General features: G+C 39.8%; 4 protein-coding genes across 6 annotated transcripts; 3 read left to right on the top strand and 1 right to left on the bottom strand.

Moving 5' to 3' along the window:
* Positions 1 to 1,455: 1,455 nt before the first annotated feature.
* LOC103411147 (large ribosomal subunit protein uL15x-like) lies at positions 1,456 to 2,152 on the bottom strand. Its single transcript, XM_008349792.3, has one exon. It carries the CDS (start codon positions 2,072 to 2,074, stop codon positions 1,625 to 1,627), a length of 450 nt encoding a protein of 149 aa, XP_008348014.1. The 5' UTR covers positions 2,075 to 2,152; the 3' UTR covers positions 1,456 to 1,624.
* A 1,050-nt stretch (positions 2,153 to 3,202) lies between these two features.
* LOC103442227 (uncharacterized) lies at positions 3,203 to 5,972 on the top strand. Of its 2 annotated transcripts, XM_070805304.1 has the most exons (6): positions 3,203 to 3,618; positions 3,732 to 3,772; positions 3,869 to 4,032; positions 4,111 to 4,210; positions 4,307 to 4,476; positions 5,066 to 5,972. In XM_070805304.1, exons 1-6 carry the CDS (start codon positions 3,482 to 3,484, stop codon positions 5,612 to 5,614), a joined length of 1,161 nt encoding a protein of 386 aa, XP_070661405.1. In that variant the 5' UTR covers positions 3,203 to 3,481; the 3' UTR covers positions 5,615 to 5,972. The 2 variants fall into 2 exon arrangements, with proteins under 2 accessions (XP_070661405.1, XP_017189757.3); XM_017334268.3 differs by lacking the exon at positions 3,732 to 3,772 and having other exon boundaries at positions 3,410 to 3,618.
* Positions 5,973 to 13,776: 7,804 nt separating this feature from the next.
* On the top strand, positions 13,777 to 17,177 carry LOC103411323 (protein kinase PVPK-1-like). 2 transcript variants are annotated; one of them, XM_029107714.2, is made up of 3 exons: positions 13,777 to 14,230; positions 14,723 to 15,901; positions 16,115 to 17,177. In XM_029107714.2, the coding sequence occupies exons 2-3, from the start codon at positions 14,745 to 14,747 to the stop codon at positions 16,983 to 16,985; spliced, it is 2,028 nt and encodes a 675-aa protein (XP_028963547.1). In that variant the 5' UTR covers positions 13,777 to 14,230; positions 14,723 to 14,744; the 3' UTR covers positions 16,986 to 17,177. The 2 variants fall into 2 exon arrangements, with proteins under 2 accessions (XP_028963547.1, XP_028963548.1); XM_029107715.2 differs by having other exon boundaries at positions 13,863 to 14,230; positions 14,710 to 15,901.
* A 968-nt stretch (positions 17,178 to 18,145) lies between these two features.
* On the top strand, positions 18,146 to 21,237 carry LOC103411322 (altered inheritance of mitochondria protein 32-like). The gene is made up of 5 exons (XM_029107703.2): positions 18,146 to 18,796; positions 18,930 to 19,015; positions 19,725 to 20,030; positions 20,121 to 20,204; positions 20,658 to 21,237. The coding sequence occupies exons 1-5, from the start codon at positions 18,302 to 18,304 to the stop codon at positions 21,040 to 21,042; spliced, it is 1,356 nt and encodes a 451-aa protein (XP_028963536.1). The 5' UTR covers positions 18,146 to 18,301; the 3' UTR covers positions 21,043 to 21,237.
* Positions 21,238 to 22,356: the final 1,119 nt, after the last annotated feature.

Raw genomic sequence — 22,356 nt, 5'->3', positions numbered from 1 at the left:
TCTTCCCTTTATCCCATTTCCTCCTTTTTCTTCAAACGTTTCAGAAAACAAAATCAACGGATTTTTCTAGTACGCACCGGAGTATAACGTCAATTGCACTACTGCCTTTGACAACCATTGGTAAATCACGAAACTAATTTCACGTCTCATGAAACGAGCACACACGAATTGAATTACATGCTGCCGCTGCGGTCACAGAATCATTCATTTACGGAGTTTTTTTAACATTCATGCCCAAAACTAATTCGATCTTCCACACGCAGCAAAAACAGTTATTCGTTAGAAAAGCAAAACATTCGAGTTGGTTTGGTATTGCTGTGAATAAGCTCATTTTTGCTGCTTCACGTTTTCAGCTTTTTTTCACCAAAAACTGTGAAAATAAACTGTTTTTAAGTGTTTATCAAACACTTTTTTGAGCTCAGCTTTTTTTATACCTATTTTTTATAAAAGCATCTCGTACCAACGATTTTACAGATATGCAGAATGTATATAACGTACAAGTAAAAGTGGCCTCAACACCGGCTCAAGGTGGGACCGGGAAGAACACAGGCATAGCCCATTTTAAATAACACGTACAAGTACAACTACATAAGATGCACCAAGATCAGCGAGATAAATGCTCAAGCAAAAGAACCGCAACACCCATATAGCACCTAAACAATCCTTTCGAAACAAACATCAACTACGACAGTGGGTATACAGAAACACTACGTAGAAAGCTACTTAAGTCGACCGTGTAGCTAGCTAATTGCTTGATCTTCAGCAAGCACATGCTACTCAGAACTGCTGGCGACGAAGGTTAAAGACGATCATAGGCTAGCTACGTAGAAAGCTACTTAAGTCGACCATGTAGCTAGCTAACTGCTTGATCTTCAGCAAGCACATGCTACTCAGAACTGCTAGCGACGAAGGTTAAAGACAATCATAGGCTAGCTACTTAGAAAGCTACTTAAGTCGACCATGTAGCTAGCTAACTGCTTGATCTTCAGCAAGCACATGCTACTCAGAACTGCTAGCGACGAAGGTTAAAGACGATCATAGGCTAGCTACGTAAAAAGCTACTTAAGTGGACCATGTCTGGCTTGCGAATTGGCAACAATGCCAATATGTCCCATGTTCTATCTTTAATCAACCAATCATTTCATTTCACTTGTATAACTAATTATCCAAAAGCAAACACGGAATCAAATACACAACCAAACATTGGGAAACCAGAAAACCCAGCAAACTCAAAATCCAAATGCAAAGCGAGTCATTGACCTACCAAAGTTAGCTGAGCAGAGCAGGTTCAGCCTGCTAATTGCCCGTGTTCAAACATCGCCGAGATGTCCCAGAGTTCTTAAGCTATCAATCATTTCACTTTCATTGCATAACTAATTCCAACATGCAAACACATAATCACACACCCAAACAAACATTCCGAAAATCGAAACAAATTCAAATTGCAAGTAAAAATTGAGTCAACAAAACCCATTTCATTCTCTGTTTGCACAAAACAACAAAGGCAATCGAACAGTAAGCAATAAAATCTAATACCATATCTCAATAGTAAAGTAGCACATTATATAAGATAGCGAAAAAACTCCGAAAATACGACAAGAAATGACAAATCGGTTGAAAAAACCTAAGCGGTGAGCACGACGGCGCCACCGGCCTCCTTGATTTTCTTCTCGGCGGTCTTTGAGATCAGCTTGGCCTTCACCACCAACGGCTGAGACGGCAACACGCCCTTCCCCAACACCTTGAAGTAGCCGAACTGAGTGACGTCGAGCAACGGCGCCTCGCTTCCTCCCTTGGCGGCGGCGGCCTTGTCCTTCACGTCCTGGGGTACAAGCGACCACAGCTTGTCGAGGTTGACGATCGGGCAATGGAACTTGTTGCGCAGCCTGTGGAAGTACCTCATACCGACCTTGCCGAAATACCCTGGATGGTACTTGTCGAAGAGGATCCGGTGGTGGTGCATGCCTCCGGCGTTACCGCGACCGCCGGGATGCTTGCGGTGCTTGCCGATACGCCCGTGACCGGCGCTGACGTGGCCCCGCTTCTTGCGGTTCTTCTTGAACCTCGTCGTCATCGTTGTCCGCCTAGGGTTTTTGGGGAGCGGCTGCTAGTGAAATGGAGGAGCTTGGGAGCTAGGGTTTTATTGGAAGAATATATAGGGAAGACGAGAAAATGGATCGTCGAATGACACGAAACGATGCGTTTCGAGTTTGGGCCGTTTTTTTTTCCCGCCTCCTTCGCAGGTTTCCTGGAAAATTGGGCTTTTCTGTTGGAGCTTGGGATCAACGTAAAGTTGAAATTGGGCCTCACATGGAAATATCAACTTTGCCCTTTAAAAATATTTGAAAAACTAGAAAACTAAAAATTAACAAACATTTGATATTAGATAGCGAGTTTGGCATCAAAATATGATAGCTGACCCATTATGTGATGGTCCTTCACATTTTCATCATACGAAAAAAAATTAATATACTAGCCTAGTGAATATCGGCATTGGATTAAAAATGCCATCAAGTAAAGATCAAAATCGATTTGCGAAAAACGAAATCCTAAAAATGAAATCAAAACACGTATTAGGGATTCATAGGAAAGAGAGGGAGATGAACATGAAATTAAATTTGAAAGAGGGTATGGAGGTGACAGTTGGAGATGAGGGAGGTAGCTAAGCAGGTAGCTGGGTTAGTTTTTTCATCTATGTTTCTAAAACCCAAAAAATGTGAGTCTCTTCTTGATTTGAAGAAGCTTTCTTTTATGTCGGTGTTATGAACTTTTGAAGGAGTTGGGTGGGTGGTTTTTTTTTTTTTGGAGTTCTGTTAATGATTTTAAATCTTCTCTCTTTTTAAAAAAGTTTAGTCCATGTGGCACCACATAGGTCTTACACGTCATCAAAGTAACAGAAAAATAAACGGAATGGGACGACATTGATTTGTGATACTAAATTTCAGAGACGACATTGATCAATTTTCAATTTAAAAGACTAAAGTGAGGAGTGAAATCTATTTCAAAAATTATTTGTGATAAAAACCCTATTTTATAATACTTGCACAGTAATTTACGTTAGAGTGTCATACTTATGTCCAAATTAACTAGTACTTTTGATATTAGCTTCTTTAGAAATATTGTACGCAATTGATCGGGGATTTATTTATTTCTTACATAGGAAAATAAAAATACATATATATTTAATTCATGAGACTTGAGAGGGTTTAAGATCCTCAGCAGCTAACATTTCCTTTCCTCTTACTTTATGGGTCGTCGCCTATTTTTTTTGTGTCGATGGGATTTAGATTGTCTGTCTTCTCAGTGTTCTTCTCGTGCTCTTATGTTGTTTATGTGATCACAGTTAAATATTACTATTTATTTTATTTTATTATTTTTATATAAAAATAAGGCAACGAAATGGGAGAGCAAACAATCAAGTCCGATTCTAGGTCTTCCTCTTCGCTCTCTGTACTTCCTCCTCTCAGAATTCGAAACCCTCATGGATTCGCATACCAACGACCCCAACCTCGACGGCGAAGCTCACGACATAAACGGGCCAGACCACCGACACGAGGCGGCGGAGGATGACGACTACAGCAGGTCCCAGCCTCACACTGGCGACGGCGCCAGTTCCGGGTAATCTCTCTTCTCTTTTACTTTCACGCCCGCCGTTTGGTTCCCGAGAAAATTTAGAGAAAATCCAGAAAAAATCGAAATCTCAGCATAGCTATCTTTCTCTAATTCCGTAGGAAAATCTTTATAGGGGGTTTGGCAAGAAGGACTACTACAGGTAGGAATTTGAATTCTCGTTTCTGCTTAGTTGATTAATTACTGTGATTTTGTAGTTTTTAGGGTTTCTGATTGGGAACCTGTTCTGGTAATGCAGCGGAATTTATTAAGCATTTTGGTGCGTACGGTGAGATTATAGATTCGGTGATAATGAAGGACCGGAAGATGGGGCAACCCCGTGGTTTCGGGTTTGTGACGTATGCAGACCCCTCTGTGGTTGATAAAGTCATTGAGGATGTTCATGTTATCAATGACAGACAAGTAGGTATTTTTGAGCTGTATACTTCTTTTGTTTGTAAAAAAGGAGCTTGCTTATGAATATTTTTTAATAATTTGTAGGTCGAAATCAAGCGAACAATACCCCGGGGAGCAATGGTTTCTAAGGATTTCAAGACTAAGAAGATTTTTGTGGGTGGAATTCCAACAACCGTAAATGAAGGTGCTCTTTCTTGTTGGTTCTTTTTTCTTTTTCAGTTTCTAGTTCTTCTTTGAGTATGGTTAATGAGGTACTTACACGTTCTTTGTAAATCGGCAGAGGAGTTTAGCGACTTCTTTTCACAGTACGGAGAGGTCAAGGAACACCAGATTATGCGGGACCACTCCACCGGGCGCTCACGTGGATTTGGATTTGTTACCTTCGACACAGAGCAAGCAGTGGATGAACTCTTGGACAAAGGGAACAAGCTTGAGTTTGCTGGAGCTCAGGTGAGTTGTCTACTGAAAAAACATTTGTCCATGCCCTTATATGCTTTATGATTATGCCACATGGAGCGAATTCCTAAATAGTTATCATATGCATTATCTGTTACATTGGTTGTAGTTTAGGATTATGGTGTGCCGAATTTTGCATTGATGTTCTGCAATCCTCATTAATAATCATATTCTAGTACTAGTGACATACATGAATGGCCAACTCAGTATCCTGTTTTTCAAGATTTTGTGTTTATTAGATGTGTCGTCTCATGTTATCAATTGAGTGTTTGCTCCCTCTTTTGAATTTTCTGCTTTCGCTGATCAATGTCGAAGAATGGTTTTGTAATGGGTTGCACTAAATTGTTACACTAAATTGTTGCTTGGTTTAGTAGTACCTGTAGATTCACTTATTCACTTTTGAAGTGACGAATAAGGAGAACATGATACAATACGCTTGACCAAACAAAACTGTGATAGAATTCACTTATGTACAAGAAAATAGTTTACATGTACTCAGACGGTTTGGCCATGTAATGTACTAAATGCATCTATGATCATTCAAGAAGCTTGATAATTTAGATTCATCTGTTAATTCTTGTAGGTGGAGATAAAAAAGGCAGAACCAAAGAAGCCAAACCAACCTGCACCACCATCAAAACGTTATAATGATTCTAGACCTGCATATGGTGGTGGGTATGGAGAAAGCTATGGTGGATTTGGAGGTGGCAGTTATGGTGGTGCTGGTGGCTATAGGTCAGCTGATGCCTATGGTGGTAGAGGCAGTGCTTATGGAGGATATGGTGGCAGTGAATTTGGCGGATATGGAGTATATGGTGGCGGTGGTGGCGGCGGTATAGGGGCTTATAGGGGAGAATCTTCCATAGGATATTCAAGCCGTTATGGAGGAGCCTATAGCAGGGGTTATGATATGGGAGGTGGTTATGGTGGAGCTGGTGAGAGTTATGGGGGATATGGAGGTGCTGGCGGGGCAGCTGGTGGTGGTGGTGGCTATGGGAGTGGCTATGATGCAGGTTTTGGAGGTGGATACGGAGGTGGCTACGGAGGTGGTAGTGGAGCTTCCTTTTACGGTAGTAGAGGAGGGGGATATGGCGGTGCAGGTAGTGGCCGTTATCATCCATATGGGAGGTAGGTTTGTTGTATTTTAGGATGAAAAAAGAAGTCTGCAGCTAAATGAACCTACCTCTGTAGCTATTGGCTTCAAGTCTACAGGCGTATGTTTCCGGTTTCTCACTTGGTCTCATTTCTCTCTCTTTCTATATTTTGCCCCGGCGGCAATGGAGGCCGGTAACCTTGTGTCAACGACGTTCCGTATAATCTTCTGTTGAATTCTTTTTATTTCATTGAAGCCCTTTATTTGTACCAGGACTATGAGATTAAAGGGACCTGGCAATTGACATTAACAGGCTGCACATTTGTGCAGATGTTTGCATTCTCGCACTGAATTTTATTTCGTACGATGGCATAGAGACTGCCATTAGTTCTTTTTTCGCCTTTTTTTTTTTTTTGTTGTGGAATCCGCTATTGGGTTAACCATTTTTGTTATTACTTTCTGAGTACGCGGGATTTTTAGGATCCAACCCATTGGAGATGTTCTTACAAAATTTTCCATGATTTGCTAGTTTTTGTTCAGAAGGCATTTCACTATCTTCCAAATGAAGCCAAATATGAAGCCATATGACCCTTGAAATAAGAGTTTAGGTTTCTTTTGGTACAAATGAATGTCTTAATTGTTTCAGGTTAGTCTAATTTTTTGCAAGGATGATATATGAGTGATGGTTCAGATCGTTAAAATACGTTACGGAATGTGCCACAAAAAAAATGTAAGTCAAAATTTGTGTAAAAAAGTAGAGTAACGGATCAGCTCCCTATAAAAAGAAGTTACTAAAATGAGAGGCACAAATGTTTCCCTTTGCTAGACAGATTGGGGGCTTGTGGCAAAAGAGCTTCAAATCCCAGTAATAATTTTGGGGATCAATTCTGAATCCGTGAATGTCTGTTGGGTGGGGATTATGCATGTGCTGCTGCTGCTGCATTTGCTCTTGCTTCTTATATAATTGTATTATGAGCTCTTTAAGCTCGATTACTGCAATGATTAAGCACGAATGATGTCGATTAGGATGTCACAGATGTACAAGTTGACTGTATAAGGAAGTTTTTCGAGTGTGAATTTGGTAGAAGCTGCGTGATCGATGCATTGAAACTCGAAAGAGTTGGTCACTAAAATCCATTTTGCTCTAGGGGGCTATATGCACTTGTTCTGATAGATTGGTGTTGGCGATGACTTTGGGAAGTGTCACAAAGAGGAAACCCCGTATAGTTTTTGGAGGAGGTTGAACCCCAATGCGTCCCACTTTTCCTTTTCTTTTCTCTTTTGTCTAGTAAGCATCACTGCGCCGTCGAGAAATGCAAAACCATACTGAGGATGTGAGACGTCCTTGCTTAAATGTGTATCGATAGCTTGTCATGTAGGCATCAGACAGCTTCTTCTGGTGTGAAAACATTTCTAAAGTAGTGTTTCGCTTGGGTAAAAACATAGCATAGACCGTGTACTCAGTCGACTTGGATCTTTCAGAAACCGTAAGAAACTAACAGATTACTTGGACAAAACAATGTCGAAATGAAGATAAGCAATGTAATTCACATTCGCGGCTAACTTAATTAAGCTTGAAGTTAAGAGGATAAGTTTTTTCGATGGTTTAGAAGAAACAAGTTTCAGTGTTTACTGCACACACCTAAAGAACACAATGACCGAGCGATGGTGAATGAGATCACAAGGTGATCAAAGTCTTTGAGTTGTGCCATTTTCGTTTCTCAAGTGTCTAAACGCCGTTTTATGTTATTCTCAGATGTCCAGCCATGGAAGATGATTCCTGTACGGGATCACAGTTGATCCTTTTTATTTGGATATGCAAATGATCACCATCTATGAGATTTGAACTTCTCACACTGTTTCAGTCTCCATCACATTTGTGCAGGGAGAGGGCACCCCTTCGCACGAGTTCAGGAAACTGCACCGGAACCTTCCCTAAAACTATACTTGCATCCAAACTGATCGTTTCTCTCTGGTATGCTGTCAGTATTACTCTGTTGTGTTGGTTTCGTTTGTACGAATAACTATGATTAGTGTGATTACGTCTGTCTTGCTGTCTATATTACTCTGTTTGCTCATTCATGGGGGAGCGGCAGGCCCTACGGATATGTGTGATACGTCGAATTTGCTACCCAAGATGCTATTTTCTTCTCTTTTGATTTTCCTTGTGTGTATTTTTTAGGCCTAACTCGTCGGTACCGGCTCCGGAAGGGGAAGTATGAACCAAGCGAGAAGAGGCTTGACGTTTTGTCAACGGCAAGATACGTCTTAAATTTGTACCTAGGAAACTTGTTAGAACAATCTTGACATCTTGTTTAATGTTAGTTTCCTTGTCACATTCCTTGCTAGTTTGCCCATGCTCAGAAAAGGAAATGAATGTCTAGTTTAATGCTTCTCGTTTGTAATTGTATGGAGATTTTTTTTTTTTTTGGTGAGACATCTACATGATGATGTTATTAATTCACGTGTACTACAAAATTACAGTATAAGCAACGGTCATGTTGAAATTTTTTATAGTTACATATGTTATAATATGAATAGATCCATAAAACCACATGACACTGTAAGTGCTTGGCTGAATAATGATAGTGTAAGTGCCTAGCCGAAAAAAGTTACTTGTTCGTATATGGAGCATGTGTGGTCAATGAATTTTACATGAGTCAATATGTTGTGATGCCACAAAGAGGCCCGTTTGGTGTGATGGATGAGATTAGACAACAGAGATATGATTAGATTCGTAGGGGCTTATAAGACAAGACTTGTAACCTATTTATAAGGATAAGTTAGATAACCTACTCTATTCTGGACTTATAATCCAGTTCAATCTTGTCTATCTCACATTTGACACAATAAATAACATGTTGAACTCAAGTTTATTTTAATTGATCACAACTTATTCCATTCAGCACACCAAACAGGGCCTTAAGGTTTTGAGTCTGGAACTAGTCTTGACATCCTCCGTGTTACTATTATGTCACTTTATTTCAGGTATATTGAAAGATTGCTCACTGTCAACCCTAGTTAAATGGAGAAAATGGAAAATGATTTGCCAAAGGTATGTCCATGGGAGGCAGATTCTCTGCCCTCCCATTTTCAGTGCCCTTCTGTTTTATGTGGTCACAGTTAAGTCATGTCAACATTTTATATTATTTTTTATTAAGATAATAAGATAAAAAGAAATAATAATATAAAATATTGACATGATTTAACCGTGACCACATAAACAGGAGGGCACAGGAAGCGGGAGAGTAGAGAATTTGCCTCTATGTCCATGTTATGTGATTGGTAATGGTGGTCCCCACTAGTTAAGATACAGTCTAAATTCCCTTCTAATAATTACACGTGTCAAGAACCAAGTGTTTTGCACCGCATAGAGTTTACGGTGCAAAGCATCCATCAATGTCCATAAGCAATATAGAACCGTCCGATGTTTGATGGGAATTAAAATTTAAGGAAATGGGTCTTTTCTGGGACCCACATTGTTAGGAAAGCATGTTATGTGTATATGGTCACCATCACGAGAATGACTTTTTTTATTTATTAACATCGATATTATCTAGAGAACTTTAACGAAAAACTTCCGGTACTATTCACTTTAACAAAAAACCACATTTTTACACTAAAAAGTCAATCATGGTACTATTCATTTTACCCTTTATTTTGTCTTTATCATTAAAACTCAAAATTTTCAAGCAATTTTCATTAATTTTCCTTATTATCTATGCTAACATAGAGGGTTGAGCTTTAACTCACAATAATGACATATAAAACTTGTGTTTATCGCAATTAGGGCGTTCCGATAAACTAATACACAATGTTAAATGTAAGTTTGTTTTTTCACGTAACATTGCGTGGTAGAATTGATTTTTACAATTGAGATATTCATTTTATATAAGTTGATATCAGACTCTTTTTGCACTTACAATCTACAATACAAAATACCACCATCGTGATTGTAGAGATATTTTTCAGTCTGTCGAAAAACGGGTAATGTACACCAATAACATAAATAGTTGAATATTTGAAAAAATAAAAATAAAAAATTAACTGCTTGTACAATGACACCTTATATAACAGACTGTTTTCGACACGTTGAAAAATTTCTGTGATAGTAGCCCCACGTACCCAAAGCTCCGTAACATTTGATACGGGCGCCCTGTCCTTCCAGATTAAACATATCTTTTAGTTTCACCGCGGGCCTACCGTAGATTCATGCGACGGACATGACAGCCGTCCACGTGCTTTGTCGCTGGTGTTCACGTGCGCGCATGTGAGGCCCCCCTGCTGGTTCCCGCGAAAGGAGTTATCGAGATTTGTGCGGTTGCTTAATCCCCATGTGATTACGACTAATTATAATTTAATTTAATTATCTTGGACCTAAATAATGTTTAAAAAAATGAAAATTAAGTCCTATATCTGCTCCCTGAATTTTGGTGTTGTGGTCAATCAAAACATTGTCTAGTTACATTCTAGATGTTGGATATTTTCCACTCTTTGGATTAGATTCCATTAAAAAATTATTATTAGCATTGTATTATTGGAATTTAGGGAGAAAATAAAATAATATTTGAGGGGAAAGAATGCTTGAAAATTTGACAATGTTGAGGACCTCTGCTCTTACTTATGGGATAAAACAGATAACATAATCAGCTGCGAATTCAAGATTAGGATCATTGAGGGTTTTAATGTTAATTTTTTAGATAGAAACATGTCAATAGATAATGACATACACTGAAACAGTCTGATGAGTGATATCGACGCATCATCTCAAGATATGCTAGCATGCATTACATCAAATGGGCACAGGAAGGATCGGTACCAATCATTTCTCGAAAGACATTCACATGTGTATTTTATGAACTTTTGGTGATCCTAAAATCACTTTGGTCTCAATGTACATTCGTCATTGGACATAATTGTCTTGAAAATAATGTAGGAGTCATGTGATATCGATAATTACATTGCTCATATAAAATGTAAATGGAGTTGTTATTGGGAGCTCGAAAAATAAGTTACACTTTGAAGACGAAGTATGATAACTATTGAAAATTAATAAAAAAAAGTGAGTTTGATATTTGTACAATTACGTATGACATTGCATGACACACCCCGTCCCGAATGAGGGCATGCTGGCCGTCACGTGAGAGTGACGTAACCATTTACACAGTTCGGAAGCTTTTAAAATACAATTACTAAGATATAACACCCGGGGGTGAATCCTACTTTTGTGAATTCTGTCAGAACGCCGTTGGGTTCCTCGTGGCCACCAAAGCTCTGCTAACTTGAACCTGGAGGGGCGAAAAACAAAATTGAGTGGGTCATTAAAACCAAAGCTTTTCAAAAACATTTCGCCAAAAATAATTCTAACCCCTCTCTGTAAAACCTGTATACTTTTCCCAGAAAATAACATAATAGTATAAAAAAAATCCTAATATCTCAAATCATCAATCTGTATCAAAATCCAGAAATCATGCCATGCCATAAAGTCAAAACAGAATATGGATGCATCAATATAACATGTGAAATAATAAATCAACCGGAGACCCTACAATGGTCCTGTACGGCTGATTCTAAAGCTCAACATCCCACTCAGCCGGAGTCACCACAGTGACCTATACGGCCTTGCCGGAGTCACCAACTGTGACATGTACTACACTACACTGTACATCACTCGGAACTACGTATAGTAGTCTGTACGATGAAAGGTGTATAAATACGCTCTAGTGCTTCTCTCATCAATCATCAGTGCGCATAACTAAGGTCACCCACTAGTCGGAATCACATCTGGTGATCTATACGACTAGCATGTCAGAACCCTCACATGGTCTGTACGACATCCACCTACTTGGATCCAAGACGAGCGTGCAGTGTGGTGAATAATAATATAAGCACTAACACCTAGGGTGCAGGTTATGAGCTTTCAATGCAATTTTCATAAATAAATCGTATGAATAATGTAAAAACTCACATGTACGTCCACAGCGTCAATTCACATATATATGCATCAATTATCAAACTAAATATCTCAACAATTGCATGCATGGCATTTAAAAACATATTTTCATTAAAACTCAATTTCTGGGAAATTCAATAGCATATAGGTATAAATAGAAAATACTGCCCACTCACCTGGAGTTTGCCCTACAACTCCCTAGCACAATACGCCAAGGCGTCATGACGATCGGCGCCTAAAACAATAATCAAATCCAACCTCAGAATTCATATCGATATAATATATAACTTATATAAAATACGTCACTACGTAGTTCGATCCGGAAGATCTGCCACTCAGATTTAAAATCCATAACTTCCAGAGATCCACAATATAACTCTAGGACAACATCCTAAAATTTCCTTACCATCCAACGGTCGGATCTCCGTCAATTTCCAAAACCAAGTGACGGTTAACATTCTATTTTATGAACTTACAACTCCAATTCCGGAAGATCCGTAACTCGGATTCCCAATCCGTAAGTTCCTATAATCCTCAAATATTACGTATTACAACGTATCAAAATTTGGTGACGGTTCGACGGTTGGATCGTAAATTCACATTTTTTTTTCTTAACCACGAATCGTAATCAACTTAGGTTCAATTACTCAATAACTTCTCATACGGTGCTCAAATTGGGTATATGAATATACCACAGTGACCTACTCGACGGACGTCGTAATATTTTTAGAAAAATTTTCTGATGTGGCACGCGCCCCCACGCGCCAAGGATAGGCACGGTACACGCGCGCCCACGCGCGTCTTCTTCCTCGCGAGCTCGCCGGACTGGTTTTTCTGGTGGCCGGAAAACTGGGCAATTTTCAATTGCCTTGTTCTCCTTCGTTTCTCAACCATTTTCTTTGTATAATATATCAATTTGAAGCCCTCAACATGTAGAATCACAATAGACTAGTTTCAAGGTCCAAAATCCACTAGATTTTACTTGAGGAAGCACGATAATCCGGCCAATTTTGAAAAACTCCGATCTCGATCCTCCGACGTCTAAATTCTACCAACGAAGTACCCCGAAGCTCGTGAGGATCTCCTTAAGCTCACTGTGAGCTTGAAATTCCCTGAAATGCAAGATTTTACGTGTGCATGAACAATGCACATTTTCGGGGTTATGGTTTCACGATGATTCTGAGGGTTTTAAGTTCCAAAAAATCACATATACTAACTCACAAGCTTACTAGGAGTTCAAATCTTACCTTAGAACCTTCGATCCGTGAAGAAATGGGAGGTTCCTAGCTTGTCTGTACGTTCGAGAGTGAGGGAGAGAGACTGAACGGAGAGGAAGAGAGAGAGAAGCACGGGGAAGAGAGAGAGAAGGGTTGACTGGGTGTGTGGTCCAACCAAAACCATACATACTAATTTTAATCCCTAACCACACAAAATACAATCCAATTTAATCCAACTTAAATTATTTTCTCCAAAAGTTTAGGAATGTATATTTAGTCCAAATAATATATCATACACACACATACCTTAATACCCGTCAAGGGTAATTCCGTCTTTTCACGTCCTCGATGAATAAAATCCCGAGACGGGCTGTGACATTGCATTTGAGTATGCAGTTGTAGAATAAGGGTGTGCTACAAGATTTGGGTTTGGTTTCTTCATTTAAATTCCTCATATCTTAAAAATATACATTTGAAAAATCTACATCCTTGCCATGTAGGTTCGATTGAGTGCTACAAAATATATTGTACTGGGAATTCAAACATTGAGAAAAAAAAAATGCATCACTAGTCTGATCACCAGCTAATAATTCTTAACATTCACAATACCAATTCATTCATTTAAAGATTGAATTCTTAAAGCGGGCTATTGGTTAAGAGTACATTCAAAATTTCTCAAGCGAGAGGCATTTTTTTTTTTTCAATTACGGACGCTACGGGTCCCTAAAGATTTCTTGCGCTGGTTGTTTTTATTGTAATTGCCAAAATACCTCAATGAACAAATTGAAAACAACTATTGTAATACATTTTTAGGGGCACACGATTTGATACATTATATATCATATGAATTTTTTTCAACAAATTATATTAAGACACTTAGCGCATCAAATCATGTTTCCGACATACTTTAAGATAACATGGTTTGATACACTATAATCGCATCAGACCGTGTTTTCGACAGAATGAAATATCTCTCGTGCGCCATGAGCCATGATACAACTAAAATGTTAAAAAGTTTTTTTTTTTTTCACAACAAGAACAAAGCGAAGAGACGTTCTTTCCACCATATTTTCTTCTCAGAGAACAAAATACATTGGAAAAAAAAACATCCAAAGACAAAGACGGCTTTTTAAGCTTTACGCTTTGCTTGCGAATTTTGGCTTCGTTTTTCTCTCAAGTCCACACCGCGACGAGAAAAACCAGAGAAACTCCAACTTTCTGTTCTCCCCAGAAGTTAAAAGTTCATAAATTTATTCATATTTTTTTCTTTGTTTGTTGTCTTGTTGCTTGATCCTCCTCTGGATTTCTTGTTCGATCGGATCTGAAGCTCTTCAGTGAAATCCAAAAGATGAAAAACAGAAACAGAGACCCCCTCTAAGTTGTTTCACTTTCTCTGTGAGCTCTCGCTCTTTGGGTCTCTCTCATTGTGCCCACCAGCCATGCGAGGTTGCTTGCTGTCGTCTGCTTTCTCTCTTCTCTGATCAGGTAATTTTTCTAAGCTCTCTTTGGCTAATTGGGTTCTTTGCTTTGAGGTTCTTTTGCGTTGTTCTGTTGTTTGGTTGCCGAGAAACTGTGGGAAACGAAAAGAAAATGAAAGTCGTGTTTGGTTTTGAAAAGAATCAAAATTAGAACTTGGGTTCAATCACTGGAGAATTTGGGTTTCTGGGTTTTATAAAAAGATAAATTTTTGTTGAAAATTTTGTCAAATGATCCTTTTTTGATATATTTTTCCCCTTTCGCGCTGCCATTAATTAGATTGTGAATTAAAGCTTGTATCTTGAATTTCGGTTCATCTGGGATTTTCTTTGACTGTATATTGTTGCAGATTTTTTGTTGATTCTGTGTTTCGAATTGACGGCTCTGCCTTGTTAATTTGAATTTTGGAAGACAATTCAAGTTGATGATTCTGTACTTAATGCCTTTAGTGGTAAGATTGTTACATATCATATTATCATAGTGCTCAGTTGAATTTTGCAGTGACAGTGCCTGTGTGAAAGCCATGGGGTCACTGGTTGATGGGGTTAATTCTTTGCCGAAATTTCGCTATTCTGCACCGCCTGAGGTAGGCAAGAACCCTCCTTCCACAACTGGGACTCCTCGTCCTTCTCAGCCCTCATCTCCAAAACAATCAAGAAGCGAAGGGGTTTCGTCGCCATCCTGCGTGACTGCGCATACTTATTCGGTGAAGACAGACAGCTACTCAAATGGTTCTGTAAATAATCAAAAGAACCCCAACAAGGCAACTAATCATAACATGCAGCAGGAAGAGTTTCTTCATATGGGGAAACACTACCACAATTCGAATAAAGGAACACTTGAGCATGGAGGCCCAAATGATGTTCTTAACAAATCAGCCAAAACTTCTTATCTGAACAAGGTTTCCGTGCTGGAAGCAAAATCAAGCGTCAAGCATCCGGTTAATGATTGTGATTCGAGTAGATATATGGAATCTAGAAATCACGGTTTGGTTCCTTATAAAGGAGTAGCCGGGCAGACAAATAGCCACCTCATTTCTCACTGTGCAAGCCCTCAGAACAGTTTATATTCTGCCTCTCTATATTGTGAAGCCAAGCAGAGTTTCACCAATACAGAAGTCAGTGAATGTATCAACAGTGTGGAGAAGTCTGTTGAAAGCAGTGAAGTTACTAATTCCCGTGATCTTATTGAGAGCAGGACGACCAGCATCTATAGAGGCAGCACTGGCAGCGATGTTAGCGATGAGAGCAGCTCCAGTAGTTTGAGCAATGCCATGTACAAGCCCCACAAGGCAAATAATATTAGTTGGGAAGCGGTGCAAGCTGCACGATCTCATCATGATGGAACACTGGGTAAGGAGCATTTCAAGTTGCTGAGGACACTGGGATGTGGAGATATAGGCAGCGTTTATTTGGCTGAACTAATTGGCACTAAAACTTATTTCGCCATGAAGGTTATGGATAAAGCATTACTGGCAAGTAGGAAAAAACTTCTTAGGGCTCAGACAGAGAGGGAAATACTGCAATCTCTGGATCATCCTTTCCTGCCAACATTGTATACACACTTTGAGACGGAGAAGGTATCTTGTTTGGTGATGGAGTTTTGTCCCGGGGGTGATCTGCATGCACTCAGACAAAAACAACCTGGGATTGGGAAGCATTTTTCGGAGCATGCTGCTAGGTTAGATATTCCTTCATACTTCTCCTTTCAGTTTACTTTTTGTTAGTACACATACACATTTCAGTTTAGGTTACAATAGGAATCATATTTCAATAGCCTGCAGAGAAAAGGGAGGAGTAAACCTATAAACTAGAAGGACATCAAGTGTTTTGCACACGTTTATTTGCCAGTGCTGGGGACATCCTAAAGTTAATCTCCCGTTTGTTTTTGCAGGTTTTATGTGTCTGAAGTTCTTCTTGCCTTGGAATATTTGCATATGCTCGGGATCATTTACAGAGACCTTAAACCAGAGAATGTTTTAGTGAGGGAAGATGGACATATAATGCTTTCAGATTTCGACCTTTCTTTAAGATGCACCGTTTCCCCCACCCTGGTAAGATCTTCAAACTTAAGCTTGGAGACAAAGAAATCAGCATATTGTGTTCAGCCTGCATGCATCCAGCCGACTTGTGTAATGCAGCCGGATTGCATTACGCCCACATGTTTTGGTCCACGCTTTTTCAAGGGCAAACCCAAGAAAGATAAAAAGATCAAAGTGAAGAATGATAATGATGTATACAATCAAGTGAGCCCTCTCCCTGAGCTCGTTGCAGAACCGACAAGTGCTAGATCAATGTCCTTTGTGGGAACACACGAGTACTTGGCGCCTGAAATCATTAAAGGTGAAGGCCATGGCAGCGCTGTGGATTGGTGGACCTTTGGGATCTTTCTCTACGAGCTTTTGTTCGGAAGAACTCCATTCAAGGGGCACGGAAATCGGGCTACTTTGTTTAATGTGGTTGGCCAGCCTTTAAGATTTCCAGAGTCACCTTCTGTCAGCTTTGCAGCCAGGGACTTGATCAGAGGTTTACTTGTCAAGGAGCCACAGCATCGTCTTGCGTATAGGCGGGGAGCAACAGAAGTTAAACAACATCCGTTTTTCCAAAGCGTGAATTGGGCACTGATTCGCTGTACAACTCCACCCCAGGTGCCAAAGCACTACATATTGGAGACTCCTGATACCCCGAAAGAACCCATGAACGGGAAGATGCCGGGCGTTGATTTGAAGCCTTCGGGTAATTATTTAGAGATTGATTTCTTTTGATTCTTAGCCTTTTGTTTTCCTCTGATGAAAAACAAGTCTCCAACTGATTCATGTGGTTACTACATGTACACAATGGTTCCTTTCCATTGCAAGCTTTACAATCTGGTAGTTCCTGAGATTTGAGGAAATGCAATTGCATTGAAAATTTTGAGGAATGTATACTTGATGTTTATGAATCCCTTCTTCGAATAACCTGTTTATGTATCGTTCACCTTTCACCCGACATATTCATCGGAGCAGTCAAATATTCAGAATCTCTGGATCTGCACTTATTTTTCAACTCTCTGAAGCATTTCATCGCTTACTATGCCCTTTCTCGTCTCTCGTCTCTGGGTGCCTAGGTATCCACCATAAAGCCTTTATAGGTCAGGCGAACAAGATTTTTTCAATTAGGGTTGTAATTTGACATTGCCAAGTACAAATTATTTCCTTACTCTCAACATAAATAATTGAAAGACCAACATAAAAAACACGAAAATGTATGAACTGAAATGAATTTTACACATCTCTTTCTTTTTCTTACTCTAAACATAAATATTTAAATGCCGTCCCCACCCTACACTTTTTTTTTTTTTTTTGGAAAACGATAGTTATTTCAATTGAAAACTGCTCATTTCAAACTCAAAAACAACAAGCTTCATCTTAAAAATGAATCATTATTTGAAATATACACTCCTTCATATTAAATTGCAGGGTGTGCTATTCAAACACTTTTTTCCATACAACTCTCTCAATTTTTAGCCGTCGAATTGAACGAATTGAAAAAGATAAAAGACATAAATTAACAAAGGGTGCGCGAGAAGTAAAAATAGTTGCTTAAATAACATCACCCTAAATTGTATCATTGACAAATTGACAAATTAAATTCAATAATTAACCAAAAAAAATTAAATCAAATATTAAAAGTCATTCTCAAGAAATAAATTAATGAAATAAACAAGACTTCCAGAAGTTGTCCACGTTGGACTAAGGCTTACGGCTTGACATAGTCAACGAAGTAACCGGCCTGCTTGCTTCTTTTCTTGACAGAATGTGAAGGCCGAATTACGGGTCGCCACATCATCAAGTTTATGGAATTTACAATTTCCCCCTCATTCAGTTCCTCCACCCAACCTACCGCCAAAAAATCCACCGGCAGCAGGGAATCACAAAATCAGATTGGTGCACTATCGGGTGATTTAAACCTACGCGCTTGTACCCCACTTCCCGGGTGCAGAGAGTGGTCCTCCTCCGTTTGTGGGACCTTCCATTTTTGCGTGCACGAATGATCTTTTAGCTTCCCTCCAATATGATCGGAAATATCAAAAGGTATATGCATGAACTACAAATCAAATCCCACGCGCTCATTCCCACGCGTTTCGATTCCGATCTTCAGAAACCCCATCGTGCGCCGTATGCACATTGCGCACCTACACCCATACCGACACCGCCGTTCGCTCCTCAACCTCCTCATTATATCAACTCCAACAACCACACAACAACGCTCCTTCCCTCTCATCTTTTCCCTCTCATCGTTTTCAACTTCAACCCCGGCTAAGCCCCTCCTTCCTCCTCTCCGAGCCCTAGCAATGGCCTCCGACGGCCTCTCTGCCGCCGTCACGGCCGCCGAAGACGAGAAGTTCGGTTTCAAGAGATCGGAGATGTTCAAGGAAAAACTTGCCGGTACCGTCAACGCCTACGACCGCCACGTCTTCCTCTGCTACAAGACCCCCGAGGCCTGGCCGTCGCGCGTCGAAGGCTCTGAGTCCGATCCGCTCCCTAAGTTCTTCGCCTCCGCTCTCAAAGCTCGCAAGAACGACATCGCCGTTAAGGTCCTTTTTGTAGCTCAATTCATCGGCGTTTCTGATTGCTTTTTCTTACCGTTTCTTATTCCCTGGAGCTACTGAGTTCTAGTGTTGAGCTGAGTTGACTCCGTTACTCACCTTGTTTCTTGGTTTTTGGTAGACGTTGCTGACAGTAATTGAAGGACGCGAAGGAACTGAGTTTTCCGACGGCGATGTGTTGATTTTCCCACAAATGATCAAATGCAGGTAAATTCACGTTGATTTCTTGAGGTCTTTGTATTGTGTAGTTGCTTTAACTTTAATCGGAATTTATAGGATTTAGATAATTAACTAGTGAGTGGTGTTTTGATTCTTCAGATTTGCATTATTTGACTTGTACATTTCGATGATTGCTAGCTACAGACAGAGTTTATGATTTTTCAATTTCGATGTATGAAGTCTCAAATCGAGCTAATTTAGTGTGTTTTGGACTAGTTTTGGTGTTGATACCTTGAAATTTTCCTTGTTTAATCTGAGCTGAGGTAATAGTGATTTTCAAGAGATTTCTTGATGTGCCGGAACACTGCCTGGTACCCTAAGAGTAATAATACAATTGGTTGTAAACTTTCAAGTTTTCAACCAATTGTATTATGACATTTGGCGTACTGGGCCGTGTTCTTGAACCTAAAAAAGTTCTCGTGATTTTCATGGAAATTGATTGAATGGAAGTTACGACCGCATTTAGTGTTTTATTTCTGTTTTGACTTCTCTTTTGATTACGAGATTGTGCTAAATTTACTGCATTAAATAGATAATTAGATATGTGTTAGCTTCTGAAATTAGTTCTAGGAATTGAATTTAATGGCTCAGTTTATGACTAATTCCTTGCCTTACAAGGAATTGAAGAGTGTTAGGTTATTGTTTACTGTAAATTTCTTTTTGTGACTCTGAGGTTGTTTTTGTTTCTCGATCAAAGGGGCTTGAAAGAGTCGGATGTGGACAGCTTTGTTGATGATGTCCTTGTGAATGACAAACCATGGGCTTCCGGAGTGCAAGAGGCGTTGACTGGCTCCCATGTATTTGTATGTGCACATGGTAGTCGAGATAAAAGATGCGGTGTTTGTGGACCTGTTCTCATTGATAAGTTCAAAGAGGAGGCTGAGCTGCGAGGATTGACGAATCAGGTATTTGTTACTGCTTGCTCTCACATTGGAGGCCACAAATATGCTGGAAACTTGATTATCTACAGCCCAGGTTCAGATGGAAGCATAACAGGCCATTGGTAATATCCGGATCATAACAATTTAAAATTTATTGTATTGGGATTTGGGATTGATGAAGGAATGTGAATATTATGTATTATTCATTGCAGGTATGGCTATGTCACTCCTGATGATGTGCCAGAATTGCTTGATCAGCATATTGGGAAGGGAGAGATCATCGAACGACTTTGGAGGTTTGTGCGTTTTTGGTTTTGCTTACCCCCTTCTGATGAAAATTTCACTGGAACTGAAGCGTCTGTCATATTTTTCAATTGCTGATTATTTCTAGTGTTGTATGATAGATTATTGATATAGAGTTGCATTAACATCGAGGAACCAAATCAAACTAGTGTGAACCAAATCAAACTACCTTTTTTTGTTGATAAACCAAACCAGAGGTGGTTTGGGGAACAGGGGATGGGGTCAAGTAGGCACTTTACAGAGATGGAGAAAGCGAAATAGATCTAGCGAATTGGATATAACGGCATTACCCTGTATATGTTTCTGATTTGTAATGTTCTCTGATTAATTGTTGTCAAATTGTGTATTAAGCTTGGTCATACATGTTCTTACTCAATAGCTATTGACGAAACTTAGAGTTGAATCTTTAAATAACTGAACACGAAATTCAATTTCATTCCTTACAGGGGCCAAATGGGAGTATCTTCTGATGAAGCTGAAAAAATGAATGACATGAAGCTTTCAAATGGAGGAGAAAGTAAGAAAATCCAGGAGAAGCCCCAAGAAAACGGCAATCAGATTCAGAAAAACGAGAACTTTTCGGGCTGTTGCCAAGGTGCTAATAGTAATGGATTTACATGCTGCAAAGAAGTAAGTTTGGAGCAGAATGGTGGAAGTGAGAAAAAGAAGCTGAAAGAAACCAGAGAGTCGTGTGCCAGGAAGGATGCCTTAGGGAAGCTGTCAAGCTTGATTGGGAACTGGGAACAAAGCGATGTTCTTGCAGCTGCTGCCATGGTTGGAGCAGTGGCAACAGTGGCCGTGGCCTATAGCTTTTATAGAAGGTCAGGCTGAAACGTACTCTATATGATAGGAGAATATGGTAGCTACAGTATACGTTCGTTTTTGGAGGGTGGGATGATTTCCCGGGGCTAAGCTGTATATAGTTACAAAAGTATTCACCATTCCTTTCCGTAGTTGATTGCTTACACAACTGATTTGTATACTTGAATGGTTTTATCTTGATAGTGGGATTTGTTCTGAGACTGCTTTGATGTGGTGTTTTCTAAGCTCTTGTGATTGTTTTCGATTTGCTTGCTGGACTTTTAATTCAACCGTCGATTCTGTTAAAATTTATGATAATTTTTGTCAAAAAATTCTCAAATTTCAAAAGAGAGAAAAAGGCCTCGTAGATAGCAAAGCTCAGAGTTTGGTCGAGATCATCGTCCACTGCTGATCTTTGCAAGCATCTCCTCCACCAGCCTCAATACCGTTGTACTCATCCCATCAATTCCCCCCCTCCCCCCGGTATCAATGTCCTGCATAATCTGCTCTATATCCTTATTCCCGACTGCTTGTTTCTCGAACCATAATTGGAACAGTCTTTCAAGAGAAACAGCAACTCCTGTGCCGTGGATTTAGCCCTCCACGTCCCATCCACGCTCAGCTGAAGCAGTCTGGGCATTGCTCTTCTCTCAGTATTAGTCCTCTGTACTTCTCCCTGCAGCTCTGGCATAGAAGCAGGAAGATACTCGCAGCGTGCTCCTTGCATTTCATCGATTCCTCTTCAATGGTCTCAACCAGCCCCCAGATTGTGTCGCACATACCTGCAGTTTCCTTGAGCACAGTCTTCGATGAAGAAACAATGTCGTCAAGTAGCGCAATTGCCTTCTCAACCAGTTGGCTTGATTTTTCCAAGCCGTGGATTATTTGGAACAACGAAAACACTAAGCCTGAAGAGACGTAGTCTGATGGCAGGTCGAGAGGTTGTGTAGTGTGGCTATGCTTTCGAGTCTGGCTTGCACACCGATGCCTGCAGCATAATCTTGATCGAGAAATTCAACTATTAGTTGGATGCCTCCGTGTGGTGCAATTGGTAGCTTGTTTCCCTTGCAAGACGATAGGATCAAAAAAGCTGCCATAGTGAGCTCGACCATCGCCTTGCTTTCGTAGCTAAATTAATCATTTTTTATGCAAGTAAATGACTTATTTTACGACATTGATCCTTTTGACGTAAGCTACAAATGTCTCCTCGTAGCTAAATTTAGTTAGTTACTATTCACAAAGTAAAGACAGATGGTCATTTAGTTAGCCTGTTGGAGCTTAATTTTTTGCATATTTTGTTAAGATGGGTTGTTGGAGATGAGGTCTCTTCCCATTGATACTCTC

Source organism: Malus domestica, chromosome 09, assembly GCF_042453785.1.
Source record: "Malus domestica chromosome 09, GDT2T_hap1".
NCBI classification, from domain to species: Eukaryota; Viridiplantae; Streptophyta; class Magnoliopsida; order Rosales; family Rosaceae; genus Malus; species Malus domestica.
This window is presented reverse-complemented; position numbering and strand designations above follow the sequence as displayed.

Excerpts from the sequence above, each read along its gene's own strand:
- LOC103411322 (XM_029107703.2), top strand. The coding sequence starts at position 18,302 with ATGAACTACAAATCAAATCCCACGCGCTCATTCCCACGCGTTTCGATT. Across the intron at positions 18,797-18,929 it reads AGAACGACATCGCCGTTAAG|ACGTTGCTGACAGTAATTGA; the intron begins GTCCTTTTTGTA and ends GGTTTTTGGTAG. Across the intron at positions 20,205-20,657 it reads ATCATCGAACGACTTTGGAG|GGGCCAAATGGGAGTATCTT; the intron begins GTTTGTGCGTTT and ends CATTCCTTACAG.
- LOC103442227 (XM_070805304.1), top strand. The coding sequence starts at position 3,482 with ATGGATTCGCATACCAACGACCCCAACCTCGACGGCGAAGCTCACGAC. Across the intron at positions 3,619-3,731 it reads GGCGACGGCGCCAGTTCCGG|GAAAATCTTTATAGGGGGTT; the intron begins GTAATCTCTCTT and ends CTAATTCCGTAG. Across the intron at positions 3,773-3,868 it reads GGCAAGAAGGACTACTACAG|CGGAATTTATTAAGCATTTT; the intron begins GTAGGAATTTGA and ends CTGGTAATGCAG.
- LOC103411147 (XM_008349792.3), bottom strand. The coding sequence starts at position 2,074 with ATGACGACGAGGTTCAAGAAGAACCGCAAGAAGCGGGGCCACGTCAGC.
- LOC103411323 (XM_029107714.2), top strand. The coding sequence starts at position 14,745 with ATGGGGTCACTGGTTGATGGGGTTAATTCTTTGCCGAAATTTCGCTAT. Across the intron at positions 15,902-16,114 it reads TTTTCGGAGCATGCTGCTAG|GTTTTATGTGTCTGAAGTTC; the intron begins GTTAGATATTCC and ends TTGTTTTTGCAG.